This window comes from Apis florea, unplaced genomic scaffold, assembly GCF_048593485.1.
Source record: "Apis florea isolate Af1SG1 unplaced genomic scaffold, ASM4859348v1 contig_2492_pilon, whole genome shotgun sequence".
Taxonomy (NCBI): domain Eukaryota; kingdom Metazoa; phylum Arthropoda; class Insecta; order Hymenoptera; family Apidae; genus Apis; species Apis florea.
The window spans coordinates 2,312,845-2,340,774 of NW_028256593.1; the positions used below are offsets into that span (position 1 = coordinate 2,312,845).

General features: G+C 25.8%; 8 protein-coding genes and 1 long non-coding RNA gene across 20 annotated transcripts; 7 read left to right on the forward strand and 2 right to left on the reverse strand.

Annotated features, from left to right (window-relative positions):
• The first annotated feature begins 12 nt into the window (after positions 1-12).
• Tsr1 (Tsr1 ribosome assembly factor) lies at positions 13-3,574 on the forward strand. The gene is made up of 12 exons (XM_031916878.2): positions 13-244; positions 327-597; positions 716-962; positions 1,046-1,243; positions 1,326-1,550; positions 1,622-1,790; positions 1,877-2,074; positions 2,187-2,410; positions 2,493-2,756; positions 2,825-2,935; positions 3,019-3,226; positions 3,309-3,574. The coding sequence occupies exons 1-12, from the start codon at positions 133-135 to the stop codon at positions 3,464-3,466; spliced, it is 2,385 nt and encodes a 794-aa protein (XP_031772738.2). The 5' UTR covers positions 13-132; the 3' UTR covers positions 3,467-3,574.
• Positions 3,575-4,100: 526 nt separating this feature from the next.
• Positions 4,101-5,824, forward strand: LOC100870617 (cyclin N-terminal domain-containing protein 1). Of its 2 annotated transcripts, none has more exons than XM_012487232.3 (5): positions 4,101-4,261; positions 4,375-4,473; positions 4,618-4,883; positions 4,950-5,165; positions 5,248-5,824. In XM_012487232.3, the coding sequence occupies exons 1-5, from the start codon at positions 4,237-4,239 to the stop codon at positions 5,509-5,511; spliced, it is 870 nt and encodes a 289-aa protein (XP_012342686.1). In that variant the 5' UTR covers positions 4,101-4,236; the 3' UTR covers positions 5,512-5,824. The 2 variants fall into 2 exon arrangements, with proteins under 2 accessions (XP_012342686.1, XP_003694077.2); XM_003694029.4 differs by having other exon boundaries at positions 4,128-4,261; positions 4,375-4,515.
• Positions 5,825-6,211: 387 nt separating this feature from the next.
• On the reverse strand, positions 6,212-8,623 carry LOC105735590 (lipase 3). Its single transcript, XM_031916879.2, has 8 exons — positions 8,490-8,623; positions 7,982-8,177; positions 7,643-7,757; positions 7,223-7,469; positions 6,968-7,123; positions 6,746-6,830; positions 6,524-6,666; positions 6,212-6,446 (listed from the first exon to the last, which is right to left on the reverse strand). Exons 1-8 carry the CDS (start codon positions 8,601-8,603, stop codon positions 6,282-6,284), a joined length of 1,221 nt encoding a protein of 406 aa, XP_031772739.1. The 5' UTR covers positions 8,604-8,623; the 3' UTR covers positions 6,212-6,281.
• LOC147657924 (uncharacterized) lies at positions 8,177-8,718 on the forward strand. The gene is made up of 2 exons (XR_015291575.1): positions 8,177-8,313; positions 8,492-8,718. It is a non-coding gene; the product is annotated as an uncharacterized LOC147657924 (long non-coding RNA).
• A 770-nt stretch (positions 8,719-9,488) lies between these two features.
• LOC100868612 (pancreatic triacylglycerol lipase) lies at positions 9,489-12,519 on the forward strand. Of its 2 annotated transcripts, none has more exons than XM_003694165.4 (8): positions 9,489-10,346; positions 10,422-10,502; positions 10,575-10,840; positions 10,946-11,420; positions 11,512-11,763; positions 11,826-11,940; positions 12,079-12,288; positions 12,369-12,519. In XM_003694165.4, exons 1-8 carry the CDS (start codon positions 10,268-10,270, stop codon positions 12,436-12,438), a joined length of 1,548 nt encoding a protein of 515 aa, XP_003694213.1. In that variant the 5' UTR covers positions 9,489-10,267; the 3' UTR covers positions 12,439-12,519. The 2 variants fall into 2 exon arrangements, with proteins under 2 accessions (XP_003694213.1, XP_086762261.1); XM_086906135.1 differs by having other exon boundaries at positions 9,711-10,346; positions 11,515-11,763.
• Positions 12,520-12,630: 111 nt separating this feature from the next.
• On the forward strand, positions 12,631-14,095 carry Scox (Synthesis of cytochrome c oxidase). The gene is made up of 4 exons (XM_003694026.4): positions 12,631-12,794; positions 12,944-13,367; positions 13,431-13,636; positions 13,722-14,095. Exons 1-4 carry the CDS (start codon positions 12,729-12,731, stop codon positions 13,902-13,904), a joined length of 879 nt encoding a protein of 292 aa, XP_003694074.3. The 5' UTR covers positions 12,631-12,728; the 3' UTR covers positions 13,905-14,095.
• A 301-nt stretch (positions 14,096-14,396) lies between these two features.
• LOC100868492 (transcription initiation factor TFIID subunit 10) lies at positions 14,397-15,883 on the forward strand. Of its 4 annotated transcripts, none has more exons than XM_012487240.3 (4): positions 14,397-14,594; positions 15,075-15,200; positions 15,270-15,334; positions 15,430-15,883. In XM_012487240.3, the coding sequence occupies exons 2-4, from the start codon at positions 15,087-15,089 to the stop codon at positions 15,629-15,631; spliced, it is 381 nt and encodes a 126-aa protein (XP_012342694.1). In that variant the 5' UTR covers positions 14,397-14,594; positions 15,075-15,086; the 3' UTR covers positions 15,632-15,883. The 4 variants fall into 4 exon arrangements, with proteins under 4 accessions (XP_012342694.1, XP_086762264.1, XP_086762265.1 ...); XM_086906138.1 differs by having other exon boundaries at positions 14,461-14,594; positions 15,094-15,200; XM_086906139.1 differs by having other exon boundaries at positions 14,586-14,785.
• Positions 15,884-16,204: 321 nt separating this feature from the next.
• LOC116413864 (GIGYF family protein Gyf) lies at positions 16,205-24,924 on the forward strand. Of its 7 annotated transcripts, none has more exons than XM_086906126.1 (16): positions 16,205-16,356; positions 17,152-17,196; positions 17,271-17,502; positions 18,067-18,237; positions 18,467-18,668; positions 18,752-18,965; positions 19,050-20,028; positions 20,126-20,476; positions 20,548-20,850; positions 20,931-21,023; positions 21,089-21,519; positions 21,613-21,814; positions 21,892-22,098; positions 22,273-22,678; positions 22,755-22,984; positions 23,066-24,924. In XM_086906126.1, exons 2-16 carry the CDS (start codon positions 17,165-17,167, stop codon positions 23,189-23,191), a joined length of 4,179 nt encoding a protein of 1,392 aa, XP_086762252.1. In that variant the 5' UTR covers positions 16,205-16,356; positions 17,152-17,164; the 3' UTR covers positions 23,192-24,924. The 7 variants fall into 7 exon arrangements, with proteins under 7 accessions (XP_086762252.1, XP_086762255.1, XP_086762256.1 ...); XM_086906129.1 differs by having other exon boundaries at positions 22,276-22,678; XM_086906130.1 differs by having other exon boundaries at positions 21,892-22,092.
• On the reverse strand, positions 24,854-27,778 carry PIG-A (phosphatidylinositol glycan anchor biosynthesis class A). Its single transcript, XM_003694021.4, has 7 exons — positions 27,183-27,778; positions 26,934-27,090; positions 26,673-26,852; positions 26,370-26,604; positions 25,993-26,290; positions 25,550-25,910; positions 24,854-25,480 (listed from the first exon to the last, which is right to left on the reverse strand). Exons 1-7 carry the CDS (start codon positions 27,257-27,259, stop codon positions 25,409-25,411), a joined length of 1,380 nt encoding a protein of 459 aa, XP_003694069.2. The 5' UTR covers positions 27,260-27,778; the 3' UTR covers positions 24,854-25,408.
• Positions 27,779-27,930: the final 152 nt, after the last annotated feature.

Below are 27,930 nucleotides of genomic sequence, written 5' to 3' on the forward strand. Positions count from 1 at the left end.
AAATAACTATATGTTTGAGAAAAATTTTTATTAAATGTTCCTATATTTTTGAGAAAATATTCTGAAATACACGTGTTTTAGCTGTTTGATTTGTCATAAAAATATTTAGAAAAATATATATTGTGAAATAAAATGGGAATTACAAAACAAGAAGTACATCGACCTGGTGCATTTAAGCAAATTAATAAAGCACACAAAACTGGTAGACATCGTAGTAAAGGTTCAATTAGTAGCGAGGTTAAAGGTAAAATTCTTTATAATATATCTAATTTATCTATCTAAATGTTGTAATATCTATATTTTTTAATTTATTATATTTATTATAGGAAAAATTGGAGTAAAAAATTTATCAAAACGTGTTACTAAAAATCTTGGAAAGGATGCCCGAAGACATCAATCTTCACAAATTAGAAAGAAAAAGAGAGAAGAAGTATTACAACAAAAAAGGAATTTAAGTGGATTACATTCTGCACCTATTCTTGTATGTATTATTCCATTACAAGAAGATTTAAATATTGATAATATATTATCAATAATAACAAAAGCAGATGAGTCTGCAAATATAACTAATAGTCCATGTGGAACAATACATTTAAGGTATAATGCTATATTATTATTATAAAATATTATTATAAAATTATATAATAAAAATATAAATGATATTGATATATTATGTACTAATGAATTATTAATTGAAATTGATCTTTTACAACAGTATACCTAGGTTTAAACAACGTTTTTCCTTTGTTGTACCACCTATTGGTAATTTGTTTGCTACATTAGATATAGCAAAAATATCTACAACTGTTCTTTTTGTTGCATCTGTTATAAATCAATGTGACAATAATCCTAAAGTTGAAATACTTGATAATTGGGGAAAAGAAATTATTATGGCTTGTATTGCTCAAGGCTTAAGTACTCCTGTAATAGCACTTACAAATATTGAAAATCTTCATATAAAGGTATTATATTCTTATTATTTATTTTTATTTATTATTTATTTTTAACAAATATAATATCATTTATTTCATAAATTTTATTATAGAAACGTCAAGAGTTTAAAAACCATGTACAATTTGAAATTTCTAAATGGCTTCCAGAAGAAAAAGTTTTTCAATTAGATACATCTACTGATGCTTTTAATATTTTAAGACGTGTTGGTACTCAAAAACAAAAAACTGTATCTTATCGAAATAAAAGAGCACATTTATTAGCAGAAGAAATAAAATTTAAATGTAATGAAGTAAGTATTTTATATAATTTATTTGTATATATTGCATTATTATATATATTCAGATTTATGTTTAAATTTGATTTTAATTTAGGATTCTACAGAACTTGGAACTCTTATGATCTCAGGATATCTTAGAAATGTACCATTATCAGTTAATAGTTTAATACATATTCCAGAATTTGGAGATTTTCAAATGTCTCAGATAGATGCTTCTGAAGATCCATATCCAATGGAAAAAAAATTAAGAAAACATTCTAATGCAATGGATGATGAACCATCTATTCGAATTCTTGAACATGCAGATCCAAAAAAACAAGTAATTGTACAAATCAGAATGAAAATATAATTTTTCAATATCAATTGTTAAATATTCATTTTTTTTTTTAGGAATCTCTTGAATCTGAAAATATACCTGATCCTATGGATGCTGAGCAAACTTGGCCTACTGAAGAGGAATTAGCTCAAGCTAAAGCTAATCAAAAAAAAAAAATTTTAAAAAAAGTTCCAAAAGGAACTTCTGAATATCAGGCAGCTTGGATTCCTGATGAAGATGGAGGTATTTAAAATTTTATGTATCGATTTTTAAAAATTAAAGATTTTATTATATAGCATATAATTTTCTATAAAATTATAATTTTACAGAAGAATTGAGCGAATATTCAACCGATGAATCAGAAGATAAAATGTCTATTGATGAAGCAAAATCTCAAGATAGTGAAATTGAAGCAGAAGAAGATGAAGAAGAATTTGAAACTATTACTATATCTGAAATGCCTGATGAACGATACGATCAGAATATCGACATGACAGAAGAAAAAGAAACAATGGAAAAATTGAAGCGTACGTTTAACAAAAATATACATATATAATATATTAAAAATTTACCAAAAAAATTTTATTATTTTAATATCGATTAACTAGTTAAATTACTTCATTTCATTTTCAAATATAGATGCAAAATTAGATGCACAATTTCCTGATGAAGTAGATACACCCCAAGATATATTGGCAAAAGAAAGATTTCAGAAGTATCGTGGACTTGAATCGTTTAGAACAAGTCCGTGGGATCCGAAAGAAAATCTCCCTGCTGATTATGCTAGAATATTTCAATTCGAAAATTTCGATCGAACTCGAAAACGTATATATAAAGAATCTCAAGAAATAGAGGGTGCAATGGTAAATTTATGATAATTAAATTTTTAATCGATTAAAAATTTAATCTATTAACATTAAATCACATAAACATATTTTCTTCTAGCCTGGCTGGTATATCACAATTCACGTTAAAAATGTAAGACAAGATCTTTTCATCGCTTTTTGCGCTTTAGAAAGTCATCCATTAATTGTATTTAGTTTATTACCAAATGAACATAAAATGTCTGTATTAAATGTAGTATTGAAACATATCAATACTAGTCCACAACCAATAAAATCTAAAGAAAAATTAATATTTCAATGTGGATTTAGAAGATTTACTGCTTCTCCAATATTTAGTCAACATACTAATGGGAATAAACATAAAGTATGTATTATGTAAAATACATTTTTAAAATATTTTATTAGCAAATATAAATAAAAATTTTTTTTTAGTACGAGCGATATTTTCGACCAGAAAGTACTGTTGTGGCAAGCATGTATGCTCCCATCACATTTCCACCGTGTCCAGTTTTATGTTATATTCAAAAATTGAATAAATCATTGGTGAGAATAAAAATATGTTGTAGATAGATTGATATTCTATTATAAATTATTTTTATTTTTATATTATAAAATTATTTTTATAGGAATTAATTGCAACTGGAAGTGTATTATCTGCAAATCCAGATAGAATAGTGGTAAAACGAGTAGTTCTTAGTGGTCATCCGTACAAAGTACACAAACGATCAGCAGTTATAAGATTCATGTTCTTTCACCGAGAAGATATAAATTGGTTTAAACCAGTTGAACTACGAACAAAATATGGTCGTAGAGGACATATAAAAGAACCATTAGGTAAATAATTTTTAATATTTTATTTGTTAATTCATTTAAATTAATTTATTTAAAACAAATAATTTGTTATTTTCATTTTTAGGTACTCATGGTCATATGAAATGTGTATTTAATGGTCAATTAAAATCTCAAGACACAATTTTAATGAATTTATATAAAAGAGTATTTCCAAAATGGACATATGAACCTTTATTAGTAACACAGTTACAATATCAGAATAAAAACATGAATGTAAAATAAAATCTATTAGTCAAAGTATTAAAATGTACATATATACATTAAATAAAATTTATATATATATATATTTATATATCTACGAGTTTTAAAAAATGTATTTTATTAAAATTATTTATGCATTTTTTCTTTTAATATTATAAATAAATTTTAATTTCAATTTGAAATATTCCTTGATTTATTATAAGGTACACGTGATGTATTTTTAATTAACTTTATGCATATATATATATATATATATATATATATATATATATATATATATTATATAATTTAAAAATAATTTAAAAATTAATATTATGTAAACTTATATGAAATTTAATTAAATGAAAATTAATATTAATACTAGTATTAAAATATTGTATATAATTATATGTATAATTATAAAGAATTAAATTAAAGAATACATTTAAGAATTTTAACTTTAAGTTCTAATTATACAGAAAAATTACAAGATCAGTAATTTAAATATATTACAAATTTTTATTATATTACTCAGTTTCATGATAGCAGTGAATTATAATTATTTTATTATATTTTATATTTTATTATATTGAATTTCATAATAAAATATTTATCATCAAAAATGTTACTACAAGCAAATATTTTATAAAATCGCGGGAGGCTATAGGTAGGTTATAACTAGTTACTTCTAGTAACTTAATTGCTTATCAAAATGAGAATTCGGATATTGTTATCCACTGGATTTACTATCATCTCGATTAGCCTTTAAAGTAGGTTGTGCAATAGCATAACGAAATAATTCGTCTAAAGAAATGGATTTGGACACTGCTTATATTGGTAATTAGCATAAATTTATATCAATCAAGATGTTGATAGGCAAATATAAATGTTTAATATTCAGAGTAATGAACTTAAATTTTTTTGTTGAAATAAATATCTATTTAATACAGAACCTTTAATTGATGATTGGCTAGAGGGACTTAAATCATACGTTAAACAGCAAGAAAATCTTATTAAAGCTAAAGACGAATTTTACATGCCATTTATAGGTAATTGTTATATTCAAAACTGTATCTCTTTGCTGATATTAGGTTTGTTTTTATTTACAACTTTGTTTCTTAATATGTTTCTTAAGAAACACACATATACATATATATCATGAAAAAATTCTATTCATTAAATATTAATTTTAGCTATTCCACTTCCAATTGTTAAAGCAATATTTAAAATAACAGAACATCTTGATTTGGGACCAAATACTAAATATATTACCATTCATTTATATGATAAATTTATATGTAATTATTTTTGGGAAATCTATAGAAATGCTGACCAAACAGAAAGTTCTTGGTCTCAAATTTGTAAAAAGATATCAAGTCAATCAAAACTATATCTTATGTCTTGTTTGCAGTTAGCAAATAAAATGGATTCACATTTTAATACTTTAAAAATATCGCAAGTATATATACATAATTTTATTGTAAATTCATTGATAGCAGTATTTTAATCTTTTTTTATGATACAGGTACTTAGTATTTTAAGGTGTATAGATAAAAAATCTAAATATACACACAATATAATTTTTTCATCAGAATATAAAGTATTTAAAACTGTTGGATTTAGAATGCCATTTTGCACACCTTTAAATTGCATAGAAGTTCTTTTAGCTGCAACAGGATTGAAAGAAAATCCAAATATGCAAGAGCTTACTATAAATTTATTGGATTTAGTTTATCTCCAGGTTTGAATTTTATTAATGGAAATTTTCAAAACATAACATGGAAATAAAATTAAAATAATTAATAATAGAGACATAATTATAGAGGGAGAAGTTTTATTCTCATTTGCAATGCTTAATCCAAGGGCATATTGCAAGAACTGAACAAGAAAAAAGAAGTCTTATGACATTAGAATCAAATATATTACTTCTTGGAGCTTCTGTTGTTCTTTGTGGAACATTTATTTCATGTGTAGATAATGAGACAGCAAAAGTTATAGCTTCAAAATTATCAGAATTAATAGATATAAAAGTTGATGATATCTGGGATATGGCTAATATACTTCTCATAATGGCAATTCAAGAATAATTATTTTAAAAAATATATAATATATACACATATATACACAATATATATAATAGGGATCAATTTCTTCTTGCATATTGTACAAAGTTACATATTAATAATTTATTTAAATTATCGAGGAAATTAAATTTTTTTTATCATTATTAATCAATTTCAAAACTTTAAAAAAAGAAAAAAGTACGTATGTTATTAAAATTGTAAATATTTTTAATACTGATTTTTAAATGATTTATATATCCCCTATATGCAAATTGATAAATGAATAATTCTTAATTAAATCATTAAATAAAACATTAAAAAATTATTTTTTCATAAATATGTATTTCTTATTCATTTATATAAAGATGCTAATGAAATGTTAAATTATATTTGTCAAAATTGTAAAATCAAAAAATATTTTTGTATTTTGTAATCTACAAAAGTTGGTATTTTAGATTTGAAAAGATAAATAAGTAAAATATTCAAGAGATATTTTAATAAAATGAAAAAAATTTTGATTAAAACAAAATTTGTGAAAAAATCAATTTATTGTTTTTATCATTCATTCAATGATAAAAAAAAATATATTTTTAATTTATTTCGAGATTTTTAAAAGTTTTGAGTATCAAATTATATTTGAAATAATTCAATATATTTAAAAACGCTTTGAGATATAATGGATTTAAAAAGAAAAATTTTCTAATAAGATAATAAAAAAAATAAATTTGTGATCATATATTGTTTATATTTTTATCAATTTAAAAATATATATTTTAAAAAATATATTATAGGCATTAAATTAATAGTTCTTTCTTGTATCGTTCCATAAAACCGAAAATTTGATTGTATACCAAAACATCTACACGTTTACCCCATACAAAATCAAGATGGGCAAAAGTATCAGAAGGTACTAAAAATTTCTGGACATTGGGTAGTGCCTTATATAAATCATTCAAGTCCTAAAAAAATATTAATAAAAAAAAAATTAAAAAGATTAGAACAAAACAAAACGAAATTTTCTTATCAATATACAAACCTCAACATTAATAAACATATCATTGGATCCATAATACAAATGTACCGGTATTTTGATTTTAGCAAGTTCATAATCGGGAGGAAAAATCTTACCATATTTTTTCAAGTTACCAATAACGCCATAATCGTATTTCCGGAATTTACCTATTAAAAAAAAAAAAAAAAAAAGTACAATTTAATAAAAGAACAAAAATTTAACAAGATTATATTCTTAAATATTAACCTGAATGAATTAATTGCGCATAATGCACAAATTGATTCACAGATGAACCAGCAGGATCATATTGAGTAATGAGAGACAATAGAGTCTATAAATCAAAAAATCAAGTTATATTTATATTATATAAGAGATTTTTGAAATAATTATATATTTAATTAATTGTGATAATAATATTAATATTATTTTGATATAATAACGATTATATTGAATGTACATGATATTTACCGTATTAAGTTCTTTATCGATGCCACTAAACAGGAATACGATGTTTTGGCACATTGGTTGCAACAACGCACCATCCTTACACATTTTTTTTCCAAGCATCTGTATAAGTTTATTCGATGGTTTAAATTCATACATACCTATTAATTTTGTTAAACACTGTAAAAATAATCAAAGATAAAAAAATTTTATTAATTTTCCTTTGTTTCTATATCAAAAATATATCAAAAAATTATTAAAGCAAATTTTAAATTATACCTTGATATCATTACCAAATGGAGCTAATATTTGAAATAAAGGATTGTTTGTTCTGGACATGAAAACTGCTGGAGCCATAGAAAAACTAGCTATAATTTTGTTATGATATTCTGGACGTTCGCTAGCCATTACAAAGAAAGCCGAACCACCTTGACTGTGCGATATGATAAAAATTTTTTCTTTTTTAGTTTTTTTGAGAATATAATCAATTGTCGCTGGAATATCGTATACTCCAATTTCATGCCAACTATATGAAAACATAGATAGTTATGTTATCAAACATTCTTATTTTATACAATTATATATTTATAGAAAGTTCATTTTTTAATCGATTATCATTTATCATTCATAAAAATATTTGTTTTTGATTGTTTTTATAGATAAATCTTAATCGTCAATTTTTTATTATATTTATTATACCTGAAATTCCAATAATTTTTATCTGAAATATTCACATCCATATGTCTTCGTGCGTATCTATTACCACGCGCATTGATCATCCATACATCGTATCCCAAATCTGCTAACAAAAAACCTAAACAAATATTTGAACAAAATATTAATCAATTATATTTTAAGATCAGCATTTTTTTCATTTCTTAAAAAAAGGAAAAAATGAATTAAATCTGTCTTTCTGAAGGAAATTTATCATTTTGTAAGAAAAAAAAAAAAAAGAAAAAAGAAACTTTTATATAAAAAGATAAATAATTATATTTAAAAAATGTTTATTTTATAGATAGAATATTAACTTGTCAATACCTAAACCCTTTCCTGGTCCTGGTATGAGCCACGTAGCTGAACAATCAAACACTCCATGGACAAGTAATACTGCTGATTTGTTTTTAGTCGAACTTTTTGGGGATTCTGAGATCCTGTGCACATCTAAAATATACCGATCCTCCGTCACGATTTGATGAGTTTCACCAATGTAACCTTCTTTGCGTATCAATTCTTCCTGCAAAAATACTTATGTTTATTTCACCATGACTAGATCATCCTAATCTTTATGCCATGATATTTAATCACAATTTGTTTGAAATGGTGTAGAGATCAAATGTTTATAATGTAAAATTTTTAAAAATGGTAAAAACGTGAGTCATTTTATTATTATTATATTAATAAATAAAATTATATACATTTTGATACAATTGTAACAATATTTCGAGCAGCTTAAGATAATCGAGTTTAGTAACTCAATTGTGTTTTATTTCATAGATTTATAGAAATAATTACAGGATTACAATAATTTTTAATAAAATGTACTTACAGGATTTAACACTTTGTGAAATATTGAATCAAGATTTTCATTCTCCTCTTCCGTAAGTGGTATTGCCAAGATTAATGGCAATACGCAAAATAGAATATAATATATTTTCAACATCTTCGTGAATGATACGTCTTCAATAACTGAAATGGTTTGGTAGTCTTTTATATAATAAGTTCTTTAAAGATGTATTTGTACACATGGTCAATTAAATTATATCAATTATTACTTATCACAGTAGATATCGATTAAAGAGAATTTATACCATCTGTAAATTTCATATCTGTACGTGTATAACAATATGTATATATATATATATATATATTTATCAATATTACAAAATGTAATGCATATCAAATCTGTATTTTTTCAATCTTTAAATCAATCTTACAAAAATAATATATAATGTAAACAATTTAACTGAGATTAACTATGACTTTCTTAATGTCGTACTATTACTTGCGTTATTTAAAAACGAACTCAATAAATGATGTAAAACAATATGAATTACAAACAAGTAAGATTTTTAAATAAAAAATCAAGATATTTATCAGGTAGAAATACAATTTTTGAAAGACAACTTGTTATCTTTAATCTATTTATAGATTACAATAATACTGAAGATTTAAAAAAATGTCTACAATAAAGCATTTAGAACAAAGAAGATTTAGTCTAAAAAGTTGGAAAAAAATTAACTATTGCAATAGAGAAAATGACTAATTATATACAATAAAGAATTTAGAATAAAAGATATATATATATATATAATAGAATAATAAGCATCATTTCATTTTGATTAAAGTTAATCTTTAAATAAAATTAAGAAAAATTCATATCAAATAATAGTATTGATATAATTTTTATTTCGCAATTAAAAGAAATCAATCAAATCTTTACTGTTACTTTATTTCTTTTTCATACAATCGTGGAACTGGTCCGTCCGGTTTACCAGATCTTTTAAAAAAAAATGTTCGCGACTTTCTACTATTCTAAATGTTCCATGTTTTACTTCAAAATTTTGCTTCAACTACAACTGACCAATTTGGACTACTCCTGATTAGTTTTTTCCTACGAGATGGTACAAGATATACCATAAAAATTTCATCCTAATGATAGATTAGATGACAACAGATTGAAAAATTCGATTTTTTATTTCACTTTTCGCAAATATCTTGTTAAAATAGCATAGAATGTGAAAGTAAAATATCATGTATGTACAGAGAATGGTCATACATATGCGAGAAGTTGCAAATGTTACGTCATATTAGGTGGTAAAGGAGGTCGTTGAGACCAAGGGAAAGTATTATGAATCGAGTATTTGGTTCAACGAGTTATAATCAATGTGTACATTTTTCTTTCAATTTCATCCATGTCTATATTATTTATCGTATTTCCATATTGCTATTTTTAAATTAAAAGTATTTTATTGTTTAACACTAAAGTGATTCGCATTGCCATTAAAATGGATCGATTACTAATAAAGCAACAGTTACGAATGATACTATTATTTGGTAATTTAATAAGCAATTTGTACAGCGACATCAAATCTAACAAATAGAAAGTAATCAATCGCGTGCTCGCTACTGGAAAATCGATTGCATAAAAAGATAGTTATAATAACAAACTGGAAAACATTTCTCGATCTATAAAAGGAAACGTTAGAAATCGGAAGAAACGCTGGCAGAAAGAAAAGAGGCGGAAAAGTAGGAGGAAGAAGAAAAAAAATAAAAGACCAATAGTTTCCCTCAGAGGCAACGACATTCGTAGAAATCAAATGAAAGATGCAACTCGTCTTGTTAAAACGCTTGATCTTAATTTTTGGATTGATCATTTTTTGGATTATAGAAGTTAAGCATGCCAGTAAGTAAATTTTTTTAATTTCCAAGCACTTTTCTTTTTTCTTTTTTTCTTTTTTTCTTTTTTTTTTTTTTCCAGTAAAACTTGCCGAAAGAAATCGAGCGATGCTGCGCCGAATAAGAGTTGGTCGTGAAAATCTTAAACCTAAAATTTGTTATGGTATGGCTAATACACGAGGCAAATATTAATTTTATATTGAATGAAAAATATAAATTATATGAAAAATTTCAGACTTAGTCGGTTGCTTTGCGGATCCACCGCCTCATTTAAGATTGAAAAGACCACCAGAACATCCTAACGTAATTCAAACAAGATTTCTATTGTACACTCGTTCAACCCGAGAATCACCTGAAAATCTTCACTATGATGACGATTCTATATCTATGCTCCAACCGGAATTTAATTCCACGAAACCTCTGAAAGTTATAATACACGGTTACAAAGGAAGTGGCAGCGATGTCGGTGCGATTCTCTTAGTGCAGGCATTTTTGGACATTGTAATTAAACGTGAAATAATTGCTTGTTTTTATTTATTGATCAATATAAATGCTTTGCTTGTTAAATTTATTTATATATTTAACACATTATGGTATATTTATCAGGAAGACACAAACGTTTTAGTACTTGATTGGACAAGAGGAGCTGGAACGACTTATTCGGTAGCAGTTGCGAATACGGAACTTGTAGGACGACAATTAGGTCTGATCCTTCTAGAAATTATTAATTTGGGTACTCTGGTCGAAGATATTCATATAATTGGTTTCAGTCTCGGAGCTCATGTGGCCGGTTGTGCCTCGGAGATTCTTAAAAAGAAAAATCTTCTCTTAGGTCGTATAACTGGCCTAGATCCTGCATCACCATTTTTCAGAATTCACTTGTTAAGAGAAAAGTCGAGGAAATTGGATGCTACCGATGCTCAGTTAGTAGACGTGATTCATACAGATGGATCCGAAGATTTTGCAGATGGATTTGGACTTTTGAAACCAATTGGTCACATTGATTTTTTTCCAAATGGTGGTAGAGAACAACCTGGTTGTAATGATGTGAAAAATTCTGTTGTTGTTAGTCATTTAAGAGGTATTTATTATTTTATTTATTATTTGACAGAAAAGTTAATAATATTTAAAATATTTATATGTAATAATACAAAAATAATAACATATTTCAGAAGATATGTTAACTAAAGAGATCGCTTGTAGCCACTTAAGAGCTTGGGTATACTTTTTGGAAAGTGTACGTACAACAAATGAATCTTGTAAATTTATCGCCTGGCCTTGTTCCCAAGGAAGAATGTCATATATGAATGGGATGTGTTTCCCTATGGAATCCACGTTATGGACGCAAGAAATGGGCTATCGAGCTGATCATGGTCCTTTAGGAATTTATTATTTACCCGTGAGAGAGCAAGAACCATTTTGCGGTACAGTTAATTTATAAAAAATTTATCAAAAGTTCAATTTTTATTTTCTTTTATCTTATTAGGTGAACCTGTAAGAGCATCAGTGACAACTTCAGAAGAAGCGTTAAAGACATCAGGAGTATTATTTTTAAAGATTATAGAACACGATTCAACGATAAATTTCAGATTTCGATACCCGTAAGACATATTTTAATAATAACATAACTGATAATAACAAAATTTATTATTATCGATTATGCATTTGGAAATTCTATTATGCATGCATATATAAATAATTTTTAATTTAATTATTTTTTAAAAAATATATAATTTAAGGGTATTGACTCGAAAAAATAAAGGGATGACCTTTTATAATATTGGTGCAGCAAAATTTCAATCTTTATTAAAAGATCGATCTACGATAAAAGCACGAATTTGGTATCAAAAGGATAAAAATGAAAAAAATGAAGATCCAGTTAAAACTATTACTAATACGGATATATTGTTGATAGATAAAGTTACTCTTGAAGATAGGAAAGGCAACAGGTATATAAAAATGTATAATTTTCTAAAATTAATTTTTGTCATTATTGCAAATTTGATTAATATTTTATTTGCATATTTAGATGGGAATATTGTTCTCGAAATACTGCAATAAATTTAGAAGAAAATTTCATAATACTTCAACGTGAATAATATGCTTCGCTTAATGTATAAAAAACAAGTTATTGTATAAATTTTTATTCGTACAAAATAAAGAATTTGTTGAAAATTGAACAATTTTCTTGTAATAAATTTTATCGTTAATTCTTAGATCAAAATAAATCAAAATAATTATTCATTTAACATATTAACTGTATTTTTTATTAAAAAAAAAAAAAAAGATTTGAATAAGATTTGAATGATTTTGAAGCAGCGCGCGTAAAATCAACTACAGCCGAATCATAACCTAATTCGTGATTTCAAATTGATCGAAGAAAGTAACAATGAGAATAATGTCTGGTTTAATAAATCTTTTTTCTATAAGATGTACAAGACAAGCTTTTAAAACTGTAAGTATTATTTAAATAATTTTATTCGAATTAGAAAATTTATCGAAACATTAATGATTTAAGAATTTAATCAACAAAACAAACTAAAATGATAAAATGAATAATTTAATTTAATAATTCTTCTTAATTCTTTTTTAAATTATTTACAGACATCATTTAAACATTTACGATCTTTTAAACAGTGTTATCCACAAATTAGAACTATAAATATTTTTACACCTTTATATAACTCTAATGAGATACATTCGTTATCAAATAATAAAAAAGAATCAATCAAAAAAAGTTTTATTACATGGAAAAGTGTAATAGTTACAACTATAATAGGCACATCTCTTTTAATATATATGTATTATCTCCAAGAAATAAAAGATAAACAAATAGAACGCGAAAGAAGACGTCAATTAGGAAAAGCAGCAATTGGTGGAAAATTTGAGTTAATTGACTCTCAAGGAAAAATTTGGAAGTCAGATGATTTTTTAGGACAATGGGTTCTAATATATTTTGGCTTTACACATTGTCCTGATATATGTCCAGATGAACTTGAAAAAATGACAGAAATTGTCAATAAATTAGGTATAATAAACAACAAACTTAAAAAAGATATATATTGTTTTACATTGAATTATTATTTTTCAGAGAAGCAACATAATACAAAAGTTCAACCTATATTTATTTCTGTGGATCCTGAAAGAGATACACCAGAAGTTGTAGGCAAATATATTAAAGAATTTTCAGACAAAATTCTTGGTCTTACTGGAACCAAAGAACAAATTGCTAAAGTATGTAAAGCTTATAGAGTATATTATAGCAATGGACCTAAAGATCAAGATTCCGATTACATTGTTAGTAATTTCTTTTTTTATTATTACATATTATTTAAACTTTATTGTTTAATATCATATTCATTTTATTCTGATTATATTCTAGGTTGATCATACAATAATCATATATCTTATTGATCCTGATGGATTATTTGTAGATTATTATGGTTTAACTCATACTGCTGAACAAATTGTACATAGTGTATATATAAACAAGATAAAATATGAAAAATTAAAGTCAGATACTTGGATTCCATCAATACCATTTAAAAATCCATTATCAATGTAATTTATATGCTATATATATAATATATTATACCATATATATAATATATTATTAATTAAATTTCATAGATTTTTAAGTGTTAAACTTTTCATAAGTAATAAGTTAAAGAACTTATGTTATATTGAATATTGATATTTATTTTGTAAATATAAACATTCTAATAAAAAAAAATTTTACTATTTATTTAAACGAAACACGGATAATTAATCGATATACTCCTTTGATATTTATTCCCTAGATATACTTCCTATTGGTAGAATTATATTTTACTTTAATTTTTATTTGTATATATTTGTATTATTTTTATTTGTATAAGTATTATTTGTATTATATTTGAAAATGATGATATTTCTTGAAATTTTTTTTTTCTAAACTTTAGAGCATTAAAACTTTTATACTTTTTGTGTTTTCTAATAATTTTTGATAAATAGAATCAAAAAATATTATTTAGAATTTAAAATTCACTGATTTAAAAAATTTATTTGTATGTTAAGTTAATATTTTTTAAATGTCTTTGATAGATTATTAAGACACTGTATTGATTTATATTAACAATTCGTCCAATGAAGAGTCACTATCTGCATGTAGGTAATAACCATTTAGGTCCATATCTTCAAAGTATTGAGTTGTTTAAGGTAGATTTTTTCCTCGGCTGCCATAGGCGTCCAGCATTACCAGTGGATTATTATTTTGGTAAGTTATTTTTGTTCCAACGTTGAATCGATTCATATTGAACAAACAATTGTTCTAATTGTATTATTATACATTGTTTGGATTAATTAGAAAAACAAAACATGTATAATATATCTGTGCATCCAAATTTAACTTATCGCGCTTAAATGATCGTCACTTATATGATACTGACTCCAATCATTGAATGAATTGTGAATACTAATATGGCGTTCTAATAACCTAACCTATAAATACATTTAAAGCTAATATTTTTGGATTCTATTTATCAAAAAAATTAAAAAGCAAAAAAAAAAAAAAAAAAATTAACAACTTTTGGTGCTCCAAAATAAAGTTTAATTTTATTATAAGAAACTTAATACTCATTGTTAAAAATTAGAATTTGTAATGTATATACTACTTATGTTTTGAAATCTAGAAAATTAGCTTTTAATGTATTTATTTCATATCATTTTATATAATGTTTTAACATTATGCAAAAAGCGCTAAATTGAAATGACAGAAGATTTTGGAGGAGATACTCCATCTATGTATACAAATGAAGAAACAAAAACTGCTGGACAACCTCTTTCGGATTTTTTGCTACAACTCGAAGATTATACACCAACGGTAGGCAAACGACATTACAATTATAGCTTTATTTGCTATTAAACATATATCAAATGATTCTTTTGACAGGTACCAGATGCTATAAGTGAACATTATTTACATACAGCAGGTTTTAATACAACAGATCCCAGAATGTAAGAAATCTATAAACAGTTGATTAATTTATAAATAAAATTTCATAATTTTAACTATATTAACATAGTTTTAACTATATATATTGTAATTTTAGAGTAAGATTGGTTTCATTAGCTGCACAAAAATTTATATCTGAAATTGCAAATGATGCTTTACAACATTGCAAAACACGTGGAGCCAATCAAAATACAAAAACAAAAGGAAAAGATCGACGTTATACTCTTACCATGGAAGATTTGACTCCCGCAGTTGCAGAATATGGCATCATAGTCAAAAAACCACATTATTTTGTTTAATTTTTATAAACTTCATCTATTTTTATTCATGAATATAATCTTTAATTAATGATCTTTACATATATACAGAATGAATTTGTAATGTATTATATATATATATATATTATTGTACATATATATATATATTGTATTTATAATTTTTATAAAAATTAAGAAATTTAATGCAACAAAAGATAAAGATTGATGAAATTGTAAAATTAATGTATTTCAAAGTTCATATATAATAGAATTAATATGATTGAAAAATTTAAACATAATGTTATATTTTAAATTTTTGTAGTAATATTATATTGTAATTTAATGTCAATATTGTGTTAGCAATTTATATTATATTTATATATTATATTATATTATAATATTTAATGTCAATATTATAATTAATATTGTTATTAGCAATTTATAGCATTTAATTCTAAAAATCTAAATTTTTTAAATATACAAGAAATCATCGCGAAAATTCTACTTATTAGAAATAAAAAAACAATGTTTAATGAATACAAGTGAAAAATCTATCTATATAGTGATAGAAAGTTGATTCAAGGATAATAAAAATATTTAAAAAATTCTTCAGCTGATAGTGACTAGAAAAACAACATAATTTGCTAGTAACTTTTTAATACTACAGGTATACCAGCAACTCCGCATGCGCTTTATTCCAAAAAAGAACCATCAGCCATATTGGTGTGTTGTATCGCTGTCCTCAGTAATTTCAGAAGATCAGTGAGGTATTTCTTTTGTTCATCACGCGATTTTTTTCCATATTCATTGCTTTATGAATAATTGACAATACCAATGTTATATTTAGTCGAAATAGATTGTCATTCGGAGAGTTTTATGACATCCTTTAGCGGAAAAAGTTTGGTTAATGTTGCCACCTGGGCTCACGGAAATCGGTCTGTTCATGAATATGTCGTAAATAAATGCGTACTATTTTCACTGGATTGGAATGTTCATAGAACATTAATACCTTCTTCTGCACTGTCGTCTTTCTGTGCAAGATTATCATTGGTGTTAGTTAATTTTAAAAAGAATCACAGCTTTTTACGCATACTTTGCTGTAACCGTCTGCCGTACTTTCTTACCTTCGTTCACTTTTATTTCATTCTTTTTATATATCTCAGTTGTCTTTTATGATAATATTTAATTTATTATTCTTGTAATTAACATTGATCATTATAGTTGCTAATTTTCGTTTAGCAACAGGTAAAAATTATCAATAAAATTTTCTATAATTGTATCAATCAAGTATACCATATATCTATGATTATTATCATACAACTCTTTTTATTTCAGATGATGTTTTCTAATTTTTATATATGTAGAATATATTTTCTATCTGATTTCATATAATAGAAATCATATAATTTTATATCTTATTTTTTTGTTATATATTTTTTAATAATTGACATATAAGTTGAGAAAAAAATAATTATAAACTTAATAATATTGTAATAATCTTTTTAAAATTTTACATCTAAATATGCTTTATAATAAAATGTGTGATGATTTTATGTTTACAGTAAATAGATCATCATGACGGATTCTATGAAATTTGGTCCAGAATGGTTTGTTTAATCTTTTAAAAATATAATTCATCTTGTAGTTTTATTTGTTATATTTTAATTTTTATAATATATAGGTTGCGCAATCTATCTGGAGACACTTGCAATAATAGTGGTGGTGGTGGAGGTACTACAAGTTTAACTACTCCACGTTATCAATTAGCTGAACATAGATATGGGCGAGAAGAAATGTTGATTTTATTTGACCGTAATTGTAAACCTCCTGAATTATTGACAAATTTCTCATCATTATATGTTGAAAAAACTCAACTTCCTTTGGCTCTTATACAAATGACAGAAGATGAAACGGTAATTAATTAAATATATTTTCATATTTGATATCTATATTTTAAATTTGATATCTATATTATAATTTAAAGATATTTATATATTAATTATAATATTAAATAGTCATATAAAATAAATAATTTTTATGTGAAATTGTTAATATGTATATATATTTTATAATATAATTAATTTATGATATATTATTTAGTAATTATATATTTTTAACACATTCTATAATGAGAACTATCTCATGAAATCAGTTAGAATCTAAAAATATAACATACTGGAGCCCTTGTGCCAGTTCTTCATGGCAGTCTTCTGTTTTGTGTATTTTATATAATCATTACTATTTTATTATTCTAAATTTTCATAAATATTTTTTTGTATATTATAATATATTTATTAAATTCTTTATAATTTAATTAAATATTATATATATATATATATATATATATATATATCAATTATCAAATATTTATCAAATAATTTATATTAAGTAAATTATAAATTATATATATATTTATTTGATAAATTTGAAATATATATATTTAATTATCATTATTATTAACTATCAACTTTTTTTAGCGGATGTGGAATGGAGGAATAACTAATGGTGGTCGAGGAAGAGGTGGAAGTGTGGATCGTGGAGGGCGAGGAAGAAATGGAAGAGGTAGTTTATATTCCTCTCATTATTCCCGTGGTGTTGGTTTTGATGATTCAGGAGATGGATCTCGAATCGACAGTCAATCATTTCAAGTATGTAATATATTGCATTTTTTATACAAGAAATATTTTGATATGAATATTAAATTCAAAAAAGCAAATTAATTTTTACTTTCTTAACAGATAAATTATGTATAATTTATATATTTATATGATCTTATAATATGGTTTAATAATAATATTAAGAATATATTCTTTTACATTAAATAAAAAAAGAAAAATATTTTTTTTTAATTTATTAACAAATATATTTTATATCTAGGGAAGAAATCGCCCATTTGATAGGTCTCAAAGTGAACGTAGTTGGTCAGAAAGAAATGGGGCTTCAGATCCAGGTGAATGGAATGGTTCTACTAGTCCTAGAAAGGAATTAAGTCGTGGAGCTAGTGGTAGTTCTCTTATGGAAAGTAATTGGCGACGTCATCGTGGTGGTACAGAAGATGATGATGGTTGGCGAAAATGGGGTATATAAGTATTTAGTTTTAACTACAAAATCTATTTATTTAATTAAATAAAGAATATTGTTTGTATAATAATTAATTTGTAGGAGGCAGAAGTAGTTGGCGTGAAAGTGGGAGCATGGACAGAGATAGATTAGAGAGAAATGAAGCAGATAGCGAAGAAGGACGGAATAGTGGTGGTAGATGGGAACATCGTGGAAGTCATAGAGTCACACACGATTCAAGCCATCATCCACCCCCTCGTACAACACGTACTTGGGAATCAAATCATGATAATAATCATGACAATCTTCCTGAATGGTAACTTTTTAAATATTTTTTGTTAATCATATAATGATATAAGTTGGAATTTATCTATTGTTTAATGATCAAAATTTATTTTAGGGCTACTGAAAATCCTAGTGAAAGTGGAGGAAGTTTTGATGCTTCAGGTGCATTCCATGGTGGAATGTATTCAGATGATGATGAAGATGGAGTGATTAGTGCAGGTGGTACTCAAGAATCAAGGACTCGACGTGTTTCTGAAGGAAGTGCTGCTAATATAAAAAAATCTGGTAGTAAATCTTTATCCTATAGCTCAACTCAAGGACAAATAACAAATCGTAATACCAATAGTGGCACTAGTACAATAAACAAAGAACGACCGAAGTCCTTGCATCCGCTCGATGATAAAAATGATTGTATCGATAAAGAAAGGAGAAGCAGTTCTCCAGGGAAACTGCCTATTACAATAACAGATAGTACCCCTACTAAACCTTCAACATCATCTGAAACTCCACAAAAAAGAAATACAGTAGTGGCAAGTACAGAGCAAATAGAAACAGAAAAAATAACATCTATGGATTTAGAAACCAATAAATCTCCTAGTAAAGAAAAGAAAAAAGAAGATATAGAAACAGAAACAAAGATGGATTCTATTCCTGTCACTGCAAAAAAACAAGTCCCGTTACAAATAGAGTCTCAAAAAGTGGGTCATAATACGGAAACGAATGATGTGAGACAAAAGTCGGAAGACGATTTGGATAGAATGAAAGAAGAAGCCGATGCATTAGTTGCTAAATTGATGGCGGATGAAGAAAACCATAGGGAGAAAACAGCTAGTATACCGCCTTCTATTGGTAACCAACCTTCTACAGTTCCATCAACAAATGGACAGGAGAAATGGTTTTACCGTGATCCACAGGGTGAAGTTCAGGGTCCGTTCTTAGCAAGTGAAATGGCGGAATGGTGTAAAGCTGGTTATTTCACTGCTGGATTAATGGTAAGAAGAACTTGTGACGAGCGATATACTACATTAGGGGATTTAGTGAAGATGTGTGGTAGAATACCATTTACACCTGGACCTCCTATTCCTCCTTTAAAGGTATGTTTATTCTTTTATAATCTTTTATATATATATGTATATATATAATATATATAAAACTTAAAAAAAATATAGAGAAAAGATTTGTTTCTTTTAGTTAGCGGATCAAGTAATACCACCTGTTCCTAACACTGTACCAGCTGGTATAAGTGCACTATCAAAAACTAGTATAGAAGATCCCCTTCTTCTGCTGCAGTATCAACATATGCGTTTGTTACAAAATCAACAATTGCTTTTGAGACAAATGCGAACGTCAGCTATAGCGAAACTTTCTCAATCTGAACATTGGGCAACTTTAAGTCCTATGGAACAAAATCAATTGATTTTTCAATGCGTTATTCAAGATTCAGAGATTCCAGAGGTACCAATTTCTACAAATCCATTTGTACCTCATCTTTCATCTCAGGCTTCAAATCCAGTTATGCAACTTTTCACTCAAATGCAACAGGTAATAATTCACTTCAAATAATAATAAGTAAAATAGTATTGATTATTTAAATATTTTATTATTTTTTTTAGGCTAAGACACAACCAGAAACTCATTTAACATCAAATCCACATTCAACTACAGCAACACATCCACCTACAGTTGATCCTATACAACAACTTATACAACAAATGGGTGGTATGCAAAATATACCGGGAATTCAACAGTCAAGTACACCAACTGCGACACAAGAAGATAATCCCATAAAATCCTTATTACGTCAACTGAATGTTAACGCAAATGGCCATCCACAAACATCTCATATTGATACGGTTTGGCCACAACCTCCGCCACAAATAAATCCACAATTTAATGCACAGAATTGGTTAGCGCAAGTATGTGAAACTTACTATTTGTTATTATCAATTTTAGGAAAATATAATTTCATAAATACAGTTAACATAATATTATTTAGGTTGGACCGATACCAGCTGTTCCTCCTGGTCAATTGCCTACATCATTATGGGATTTGCATACTAAAGAAATAAAGACTGAACAACAAATATTGGTAATTATGATTTTGAGAATTAGATCCTTTCATAAAATATGTTAAAAATTATTATAATATTATAGGAAGAACAGAATCTTCGATTACAAGAAGATAGAAAGAAAGAAGAACTTCGAAAACAAGAGGAATTACAACGTCAAGTTGAAGAAGAAAATGCGAAAAGAAAAAAAGAAGAACAAGCTAAACAAGAAGAAGAAGAAGCAAAACGAAAAGATGAAGAAAGAAAGAAAAAAGAAGAAGAAAAAAAACGAAAAGAAGAAGAGAAACGTAAACAAGAAGAAGAAAGGAAGAAAAAAGAAGAAAAGAAACGTAAAGAAGAAGAAAAAAAGCGAGAAGAAAAACGAAAACAGGAAGAAGAAAATTTAAGAAAAAAACAAGAAGAGGAAAAAAGAAAAAAAGAAGAACTTAAAAAGCAAGAAGAAAAACAGAAAAAAGAAGAAGAAAAAAGAAAAAAATTGGAAGAAGAACAAAGAAAACAGGAAGAAGAGAGAATGCGGTATATTTTTTATTATTATTAAAGTTTATTATATGATTAATTCAAAAACATTAATATAGATATTACATATTATTATTTTTCCTTTTATCATAGAAAAGAAGCAGAAGCACGTAAACAAGCTGAAGTTGAAGAACAAGCTCGGCGAGCAGAACAAAGGCGACGAGAAGCAGATGCACTTCGCAGATTACAGGAACGAAGTAAAGCACCATGGGCGCAAGCACCTCGAACACCTACTCCAGCAACTCCTGCTGCTTCACTTGCTGAAATTCAGAGACTTGAACGAGAAAAAAAAGCGGTATGCTTCCAAATTGTTAAAAAAATATTATCATTCTTATAGAAATTATATATTCATAGCTATAACTGTCTGGTTAGGAAGAACAGCGGTTTCAACAAATAATGCAGCAACAATTAGCACAGCAGAAAGCCATAGAAGCAGCGCAAGAAGCATCAGTAACTGATTCTTCTAAAAGATTGCAATTTAAATGGGCAGAAAAAAGTACGGGTTCTACTAAATCTATACCAGTAAAAAGTCTCGCTCAAATTCAACAAGAAGAGCAGGAACGGATCGCCAAGGTAAAGGTACTTATTACTTTGTCAATATTTTATTATTATATGTTAATTTTGATATTTCTTATTATTTCGAGATCTTTTTGAATTTTATATATTTATATATTCATATAATAGCGGAACAGAAAGAATTGTAATTGTTAAACGATAATTATATATTGCTAATTGTTATTGCTGACACTTCAGCAGCAAGAAAGGGAACGTCAAGAAAAGGCAGGACAAAAAGAATCAACGAGCGTACTACAAAATGCTGGAATATGGGGTACTGCATCTCAATGTTTGAATTGGGCTAATTCGAGTAGCTCTAATAATAATCAACCTTGGTCGAACAATAGTGGTAGTAGTGGTTTTTGGGATGATCCCACGCCAATCAAATCTTCTACAACCGCGAAACAATCTATTAAACAGACTAGTACAGCAAAGGCTCCTACTGCCAATCAACAACAACAACAAAGTAATAAAGCAAATAAAAGTAAGAATAAACGGGAAGAAGAACTAGTAAAGAAATTATTTGAACAAAACACTGCCAAGACAGATGATTTTACGCAATGGTGCAACAAAGCTCTGAGTGGTTTACAAGTCTCTGTAGACAGTAAGTTAGAGACTTTTTTACAATATATTTTTGTTTCGTTTATAGATGGTTTGATGAGAAAATTTTACGTGTACAGTCCCTACATTTGTTGGATTTTTGCGAGATATTGAATCTGCGTATGAAGTAAAAGAATATGTTCGAGATTATCTTGGTGATAACAAACAAAGTTCAGAATTTGCAAAGCAATTTTTAGAAAAACGTAGTAAGTGGCGATCGGCCCAACGACCTCAAGCACAAGCGGATGATTTGTGTAAACCAGCACCTGCTGTTAATCCTAATGCACCTACGGAATTTCAGGAAGTAAAGGTATCTTAAATAGATGATAAAACTGGAACTGATGGATTATATATTTTACAAGCGCCTAAGCTGCTTAATATGATCTTTCAGGGAAAGTCAAAGAAGCCAAAGAAGGGAAAAATGTACAAAGTTGATAATAGAATTCTTGGCTTTAGTGTAACTGCAGCCCCTGATCGTATCAATGTAGGTGATCGCGATTATGGGGAAGGTGTTTGAATTAAATCTGACAACTCTAACTATATTACGGAAATTGTGCAACGCTTGGCCCAACACATGGTTTGTTATTTATTTATTGTAAATGCCAAATAAGTTCTAAGGAACCCGTCGCGAGTACTTCGTTAAAAATGTATAAGATTTTTCTATGATTATGCGTGTAAGGATTTTACCTTTCCTATCCTTCATTCGAACATTAATGGGAGCCTTAGATACCGATATAGCGTGGCATTATTTCCTTTTCGAATGTAACTGAAAGACACTCCGAAAAAAAACCCTATTGTATATACTACTCAAAAAAAGATACTTCATAAAGCAAAGCAAACTCATCTTCTATTTACGCGTATATATATATAAATATAAATAAATAAATATATATATATATACACATACATATATATGTATATTCTATATACATATATAGTATTAATACATTTTGTAATATTTCACTTTCATCGTAAATGAAGAAATTATGCCGATTGATAACTTGTACACGCGGAAACATCGCAGTCGAAAGCAATATGTGCTCACGATGGTGTTCAGCAAACAAAAATAAATTATAAATGTATGTTTGTGATCAAAGAAACATCGATCAAGAACTGTGTTGATGGGATTCATTGGTGTTTGCTTGTATCGAATGCACCAAGTATGATATATAAATCCTATGGATTTCTTGCTTTATCGCAACATCACGATAACGATACGATTTTGCTTTGGATTATATTTCATTATTATGTTTTAAAAAAATAATTATCTTACGTTTGATACATTAAAAAATTTTTTTAACCAATTTATGACTATTTTTAAAAGTAAACTAATGATATTTTGACTGAACGATTGAATGCAAGCATCAATTCGAAATTAAATTATATTATATTTTAATATGAATTGCTCCTTACTCCGTTTATATAAAGCAATCATAAAAAACATTAAAAGAATTGTATGTTTCAAGGCAGTGACATTGTGAAAAAAAAGTTCTTGTACTTTCTTAACACTTTGAATACATTGGTATATTTAAAAGAAAAAATAGTATTGCATGTTATACAATGTATAAAAGAAATAAACTATCTTCCATTTTCCTGTTTTGCACCAGAAATATGAAAGTAAGCTCGTGTAATGTTAGGAATGTATTGTCGATTTTGAAAAATTACATAGCACATAAGAAAATTCCAGATTGATTACTGCGTGTGCCTACGTGTGGATCTCACTCTCGTCGGCATAGCCTTCTTATATATTGAGGTCAATCTAAATATTTAACAAAGAATTTTATGTAAGATTTAATTAATGCAATATCTAAAACCAGTATCTTTTGTAAAGTTTTAATTATAAGTAAATATGTCATGAAGTGTCCCATCTTTAACAAGGAGTTAAAGGAGAAAACTTTTAGCATCTGTTTGAAAAATATTAATTTTTTTTTGTTGTTTTTTCTAATTAAACTAATATATTTGGAAAAAGTGACACGAATACTCTGTTTTATAAGTGCGGAAAATGTTGTGACAGATCTGACCGCTCTTAATATTATATGGTTGTTAATTAAGGTTCCTTGATCTTCTTCTAATACAAAAAGTATTCTTAGAAGATCATAGACCTTTACATGAAAGATTTATGTATAAATAGATAAATGTACAGTAATACAAGGATAATTAAATAGACGAAAAAAGATCATTGATATTGTATTAATATTATTATTGTATCTAACGTACAACATAATAAAATAAATATTATTATATTTTCAATTTGACCCTTTTTATTTTTTAAGTATATTTTTTAAATCAATTATTACAAATTTTTTATTTGATTAAAATTACAATATATAAAACATATAAAAGAAAAAATAATTGACGAAATATATTTTATATATAAATTTGTAAAAAAACATTTAAAACAATATTAAAAATTATTTTTATAAATTATTCTAGAATCATTATTATCTTGTAAAGATAAAGAAATAAAAATAATATAATTTTATATTAATTTAATCTTTTTTAACAATTTTATTTATATTTTAGATATTGCTGTTTTTTTTTTTACATATATATATATAATATAAAAATATATTATTAAAAAGTATACTTATGAACAATTTGTTGTTCTCTTTTATGTGAAAAGATATATTAAAATTAAAATTAATGACTATCATATTTATAGGAATGTATTTATATATAATACTTATAAATACTATTAAACTTATATCATCTTATTGTACATCTTGTATAAATATTAATTTTCTTTTATTTTTTCTTGAGAATTTATGACGTCATTTTCAGTGTATTCTTTTGCAATATCAATATACTAAAAATGTTCGTTTATTAATAATTAATAATAAGAATTATTATTATTTAATTGCATGTTTTAACTTACCTTTCGAGGTACAAGAATTTCTAAAATTTGTAAAATAATGTAGCATAAGGATATAACAAGTAAATAAGGTAATACTCCACTTCGAATATAGCTTACTAATTGTTGACCTAAATTTTTATTATTTTCTTGTTTTACTAAATTGTATACTACTTCTGTTCTTTTAGTAATATTAAACCAATTATAAAATAAACTTATTTTTTTATGCATTTCCATTGGACATTTAGTATTGCCTTCTTTATAATCTGTAATAGCAGATTCTAATCCTTCAATAAGAGCAGGTACTGTAGGTTCTACTAAATAAATTAAATCAGGAGGTAATACTTCAGGTATACCACCAACTTTTGTTGAAACAACTTGTAAACTATAATAAATAAAAATATATTATTAAAGTAATAAAAATAATTTTCTTAGGGATACAGTTAACATTTCAATTAATTTTTTACCCGCATGATGCAGCTTCAACAATTGCCATACAATATGCTTCTGTCAAACTTGTATTAAGAAATATATGTCCTTTATTTAATACATGTCTAATTTGAGAATGTTCCAAACTTCCAAGTAATGTAACTCTATGTTGTAATAAGTTTCTTTCTCGTACTTCTTCTATGAGCCATCTTTTAGGACCATCTCCAGCAATTAAAAATTGAACATCTTGATATCGACTACAAAGATTGGGTATAATACGAGCTAATAAATCGACACCTTTGCGATATACTAATCGCGATACAATGACTATTGTAACTACAATTAATAATAGCAAATAATATTATGCATTTTTTTTTAATCTTAATATTTCATATAATATATACAAGTAACTTACTAAAATTATTATCTCTTTTATTAATATCAGGCATAAATAATGTTGTATCAACTGCATTTGGAATAACAGAAACCTTCTCTTTTAGAACTTTTGCTCTTAATACTGTATTTTCTTTTCCAATATGTGATACACATATACAATGATTGCAATCAGCTAATGATATTTCTAAAAATTTATTTGTTAAAATTGCAGATGCATCCGCAAAGCCAAAAAGTGAATGATCTGTAAAAATAGTCTAAAATCCCAGTATAAAAAAAAACATAATATATGAATATCACATATCTTAAATTTCAAATGACTTACTTTTAGTCCCATTAAACGGCCAATTAACATTCCTTCATGAGCAAGAGCAGAGAATGCAGAATGACCATGTACTATTTGAATTTCTTCTCTTAAATAAATATATCTAATGAGAGGAATAGAACAAATCATTGTGGGAAGAACACATTGATTGTAAAATACTTTTACTGGTATATAATATACCTTAAAAATAAAATAAATACTTTTAATGTGAAATTAAATGTGAATAAATATTTTTAAATATTTTTTATATATTATACATACTTTTAAACCATTTGTCATATAACGTATCCCAATCCTATCACCATAGGAATGAGTAAGCACTACAACTTTATGTCCACGTTCTAATAAACATTGAGATAAATTAAAAATATGTTCTTCAACACCACCCATATTAGGATAAAAGAAATCAGATACCATACTGTAAATTTAAATAATGTCAATTTTTTTTTTTATATTAAAGTATATTAAATATACAAAATAAATTAATTTACACAAGACTTAAATACAAACCATATTTTATGTTTTATGCTATTCATTTTGATAACTAAATTGCAACATAACTTATGTAATAAAATAATGTTATTCATTTAATATAAAAGAAAACATGTGAAATATTTAAAAATTTTTTATATATTGATATATGTAAGTGCAAATAAGTCGTATAATTTGTCAATTAGATTAGTATTTTATAAATTTTGTTAAATAATTATATAATAATAATTATTTTTATATTATTATTAAATAAAATTAATTTCTAAAGAACGATAAATTTAAATTTGAAGAAAATTCACAAATCTAGAAAGATTTAAGTAAGGTTATAAAATTTGTTTAAATTTTTCATGGCATAAAAATAAAATTTTTATTTTTTCAAAACAAAATATAATTTAGAATATTTTTAAAACAAATAAATTTATTACAAATTTATTATTTGTTGATTATAACAAAATAGAATAAAGAAAACAAATACATTTAAACATTTAGATTTTTTTACTAAAATTAATGAGTTTCGATATTTTGTTCATTTTAAAAAACAAAAATTAATTCAACAAAAAAATTAACTTTTTTTGCAATTCACTGCGTATTGTAAGATACAGAAGATCCAATATAAAATATATTTTTTCCTTTATTTTTCTCAAATATGTAAATCTTTGAAGATCCTATTGTATATTATATATTGAATATTAAATATATTGTATATTAAATTGTATATTAAATTTATTCAAAATTTAAAATTTAAATTATGATATCTCGAAACATA

Coding starts and splice junctions, on each gene's coding strand:
- Tsr1 (XM_031916878.2), top strand. CDS start 133: ATGGGAATTACAAAACAAGAAGTACATCGACCTGGTGCATTTAAGCAA. Junction 245..326: donor AATTAGTAGCGAGGTTAAAG/GTAAAATTCTTT, acceptor TATTTATTATAG/GAAAAATTGGAGTAAAAAAT. Junction 1,551..1,621: donor ATGCAGATCCAAAAAAACAA/GTAATTGTACAA, acceptor TTTTTTTTTTAG/GAATCTCTTGAATCTGAAAA.
- LOC100870617 (XM_003694029.4), top strand. CDS start 4,237: ATGGATTTGGACACTGCTTATATTG. Junction 4,516..4,617: donor TATCTCTTTGCTGATATTAG/GTTTGTTTTTAT, acceptor TATTAATTTTAG/CTATTCCACTTCCAATTGTT. Junction 5,166..5,247: donor TGGATTTAGTTTATCTCCAG/GTTTGAATTTTA, acceptor ACATAATTATAG/AGGGAGAAGTTTTATTCTCA.
- LOC105735590 (XM_031916879.2), bottom strand. CDS start 8,603: ATGTTGAAAATATATTATATTCTATTTTGCGTATTGCCATTAATCTTG. Junction 8,178..8,489: donor TTCACAAAGTGTTAAATCCT/GTAAGTACATTT, acceptor GTATTTTTGCAG/GAAGAATTGATACGCAAAGA. Junction 7,124..7,222: donor CATTTGGTAATGATATCAAG/GTATAATTTAAA, acceptor TTATTTTTACAG/TGTTTAACAAAATTAATAGG.
- LOC100868612 (XM_003694165.4), top strand. CDS start 10,268: ATGCAACTCGTCTTGTTAAAACGCTTGATCTTAATTTTTGGATTGATC. Junction 10,503..10,574: donor TAAACCTAAAATTTGTTATG/GTATGGCTAATA, acceptor GAAAAATTTCAG/ACTTAGTCGGTTGCTTTGCG. Junction 10,841..10,945: donor TGCAGGCATTTTTGGACATT/GTAATTAAACGT, acceptor TATATTTATCAG/GAAGACACAAACGTTTTAGT.
- Scox (XM_003694026.4), top strand. CDS start 12,729: ATGAGAATAATGTCTGGTTTAATAAATCTTTTTTCTATAAGATGTACA. Junction 12,795..12,943: donor CAAGACAAGCTTTTAAAACT/GTAAGTATTATT, acceptor AATTATTTACAG/ACATCATTTAAACATTTACG. Junction 13,637..13,721: donor ATCAAGATTCCGATTACATT/GTTAGTAATTTC, acceptor ATTATATTCTAG/GTTGATCATACAATAATCAT.
- LOC100868492 (XM_086906138.1), top strand. CDS start 14,465: ATGAAGAGTCACTATCTGCATGTAGGTAATAACCATTTAGGTCCATAT. Junction 14,595..15,093: donor ACCAGTGGATTATTATTTTG/GTAAGTTATTTT, acceptor TTGAAATGACAG/AAGATTTTGGAGGAGATACT. Junction 15,335..15,429: donor AATACAACAGATCCCAGAAT/GTAAGAAATCTA, acceptor TTGTAATTTTAG/AGTAAGATTGGTTTCATTAG.
- LOC116413864 (XM_086906126.1), top strand. CDS start 17,165: ATGACGGATTCTATGAAATTTGGTCCAGAATG. Junction 20,029..20,125: donor CTCCTATTCCTCCTTTAAAG/GTATGTTTATTC, acceptor TGTTTCTTTTAG/TTAGCGGATCAAGTAATACC. Junction 21,815..21,891: donor TTGAACGAGAAAAAAAAGCG/GTATGCTTCCAA, acceptor CTGTCTGGTTAG/GAAGAACAGCGGTTTCAACA.
- PIG-A (XM_003694021.4), bottom strand. CDS start 27,259: ATGAATAACATTATTTTATTACATAAGTTATGTTGCAATTTAGTTATC. Junction 26,291..26,369: donor TAAAAGAGATAATAATTTTA/GTAAGTTACTTG, acceptor TATTAATTGTAG/TTACAATAGTCATTGTATCG. Junction 25,481..25,549: donor AAATTCTTGTACCTCGAAAG/GTAAGTTAAAAC, acceptor GAACATTTTTAG/TATATTGATATTGCAAAAGA.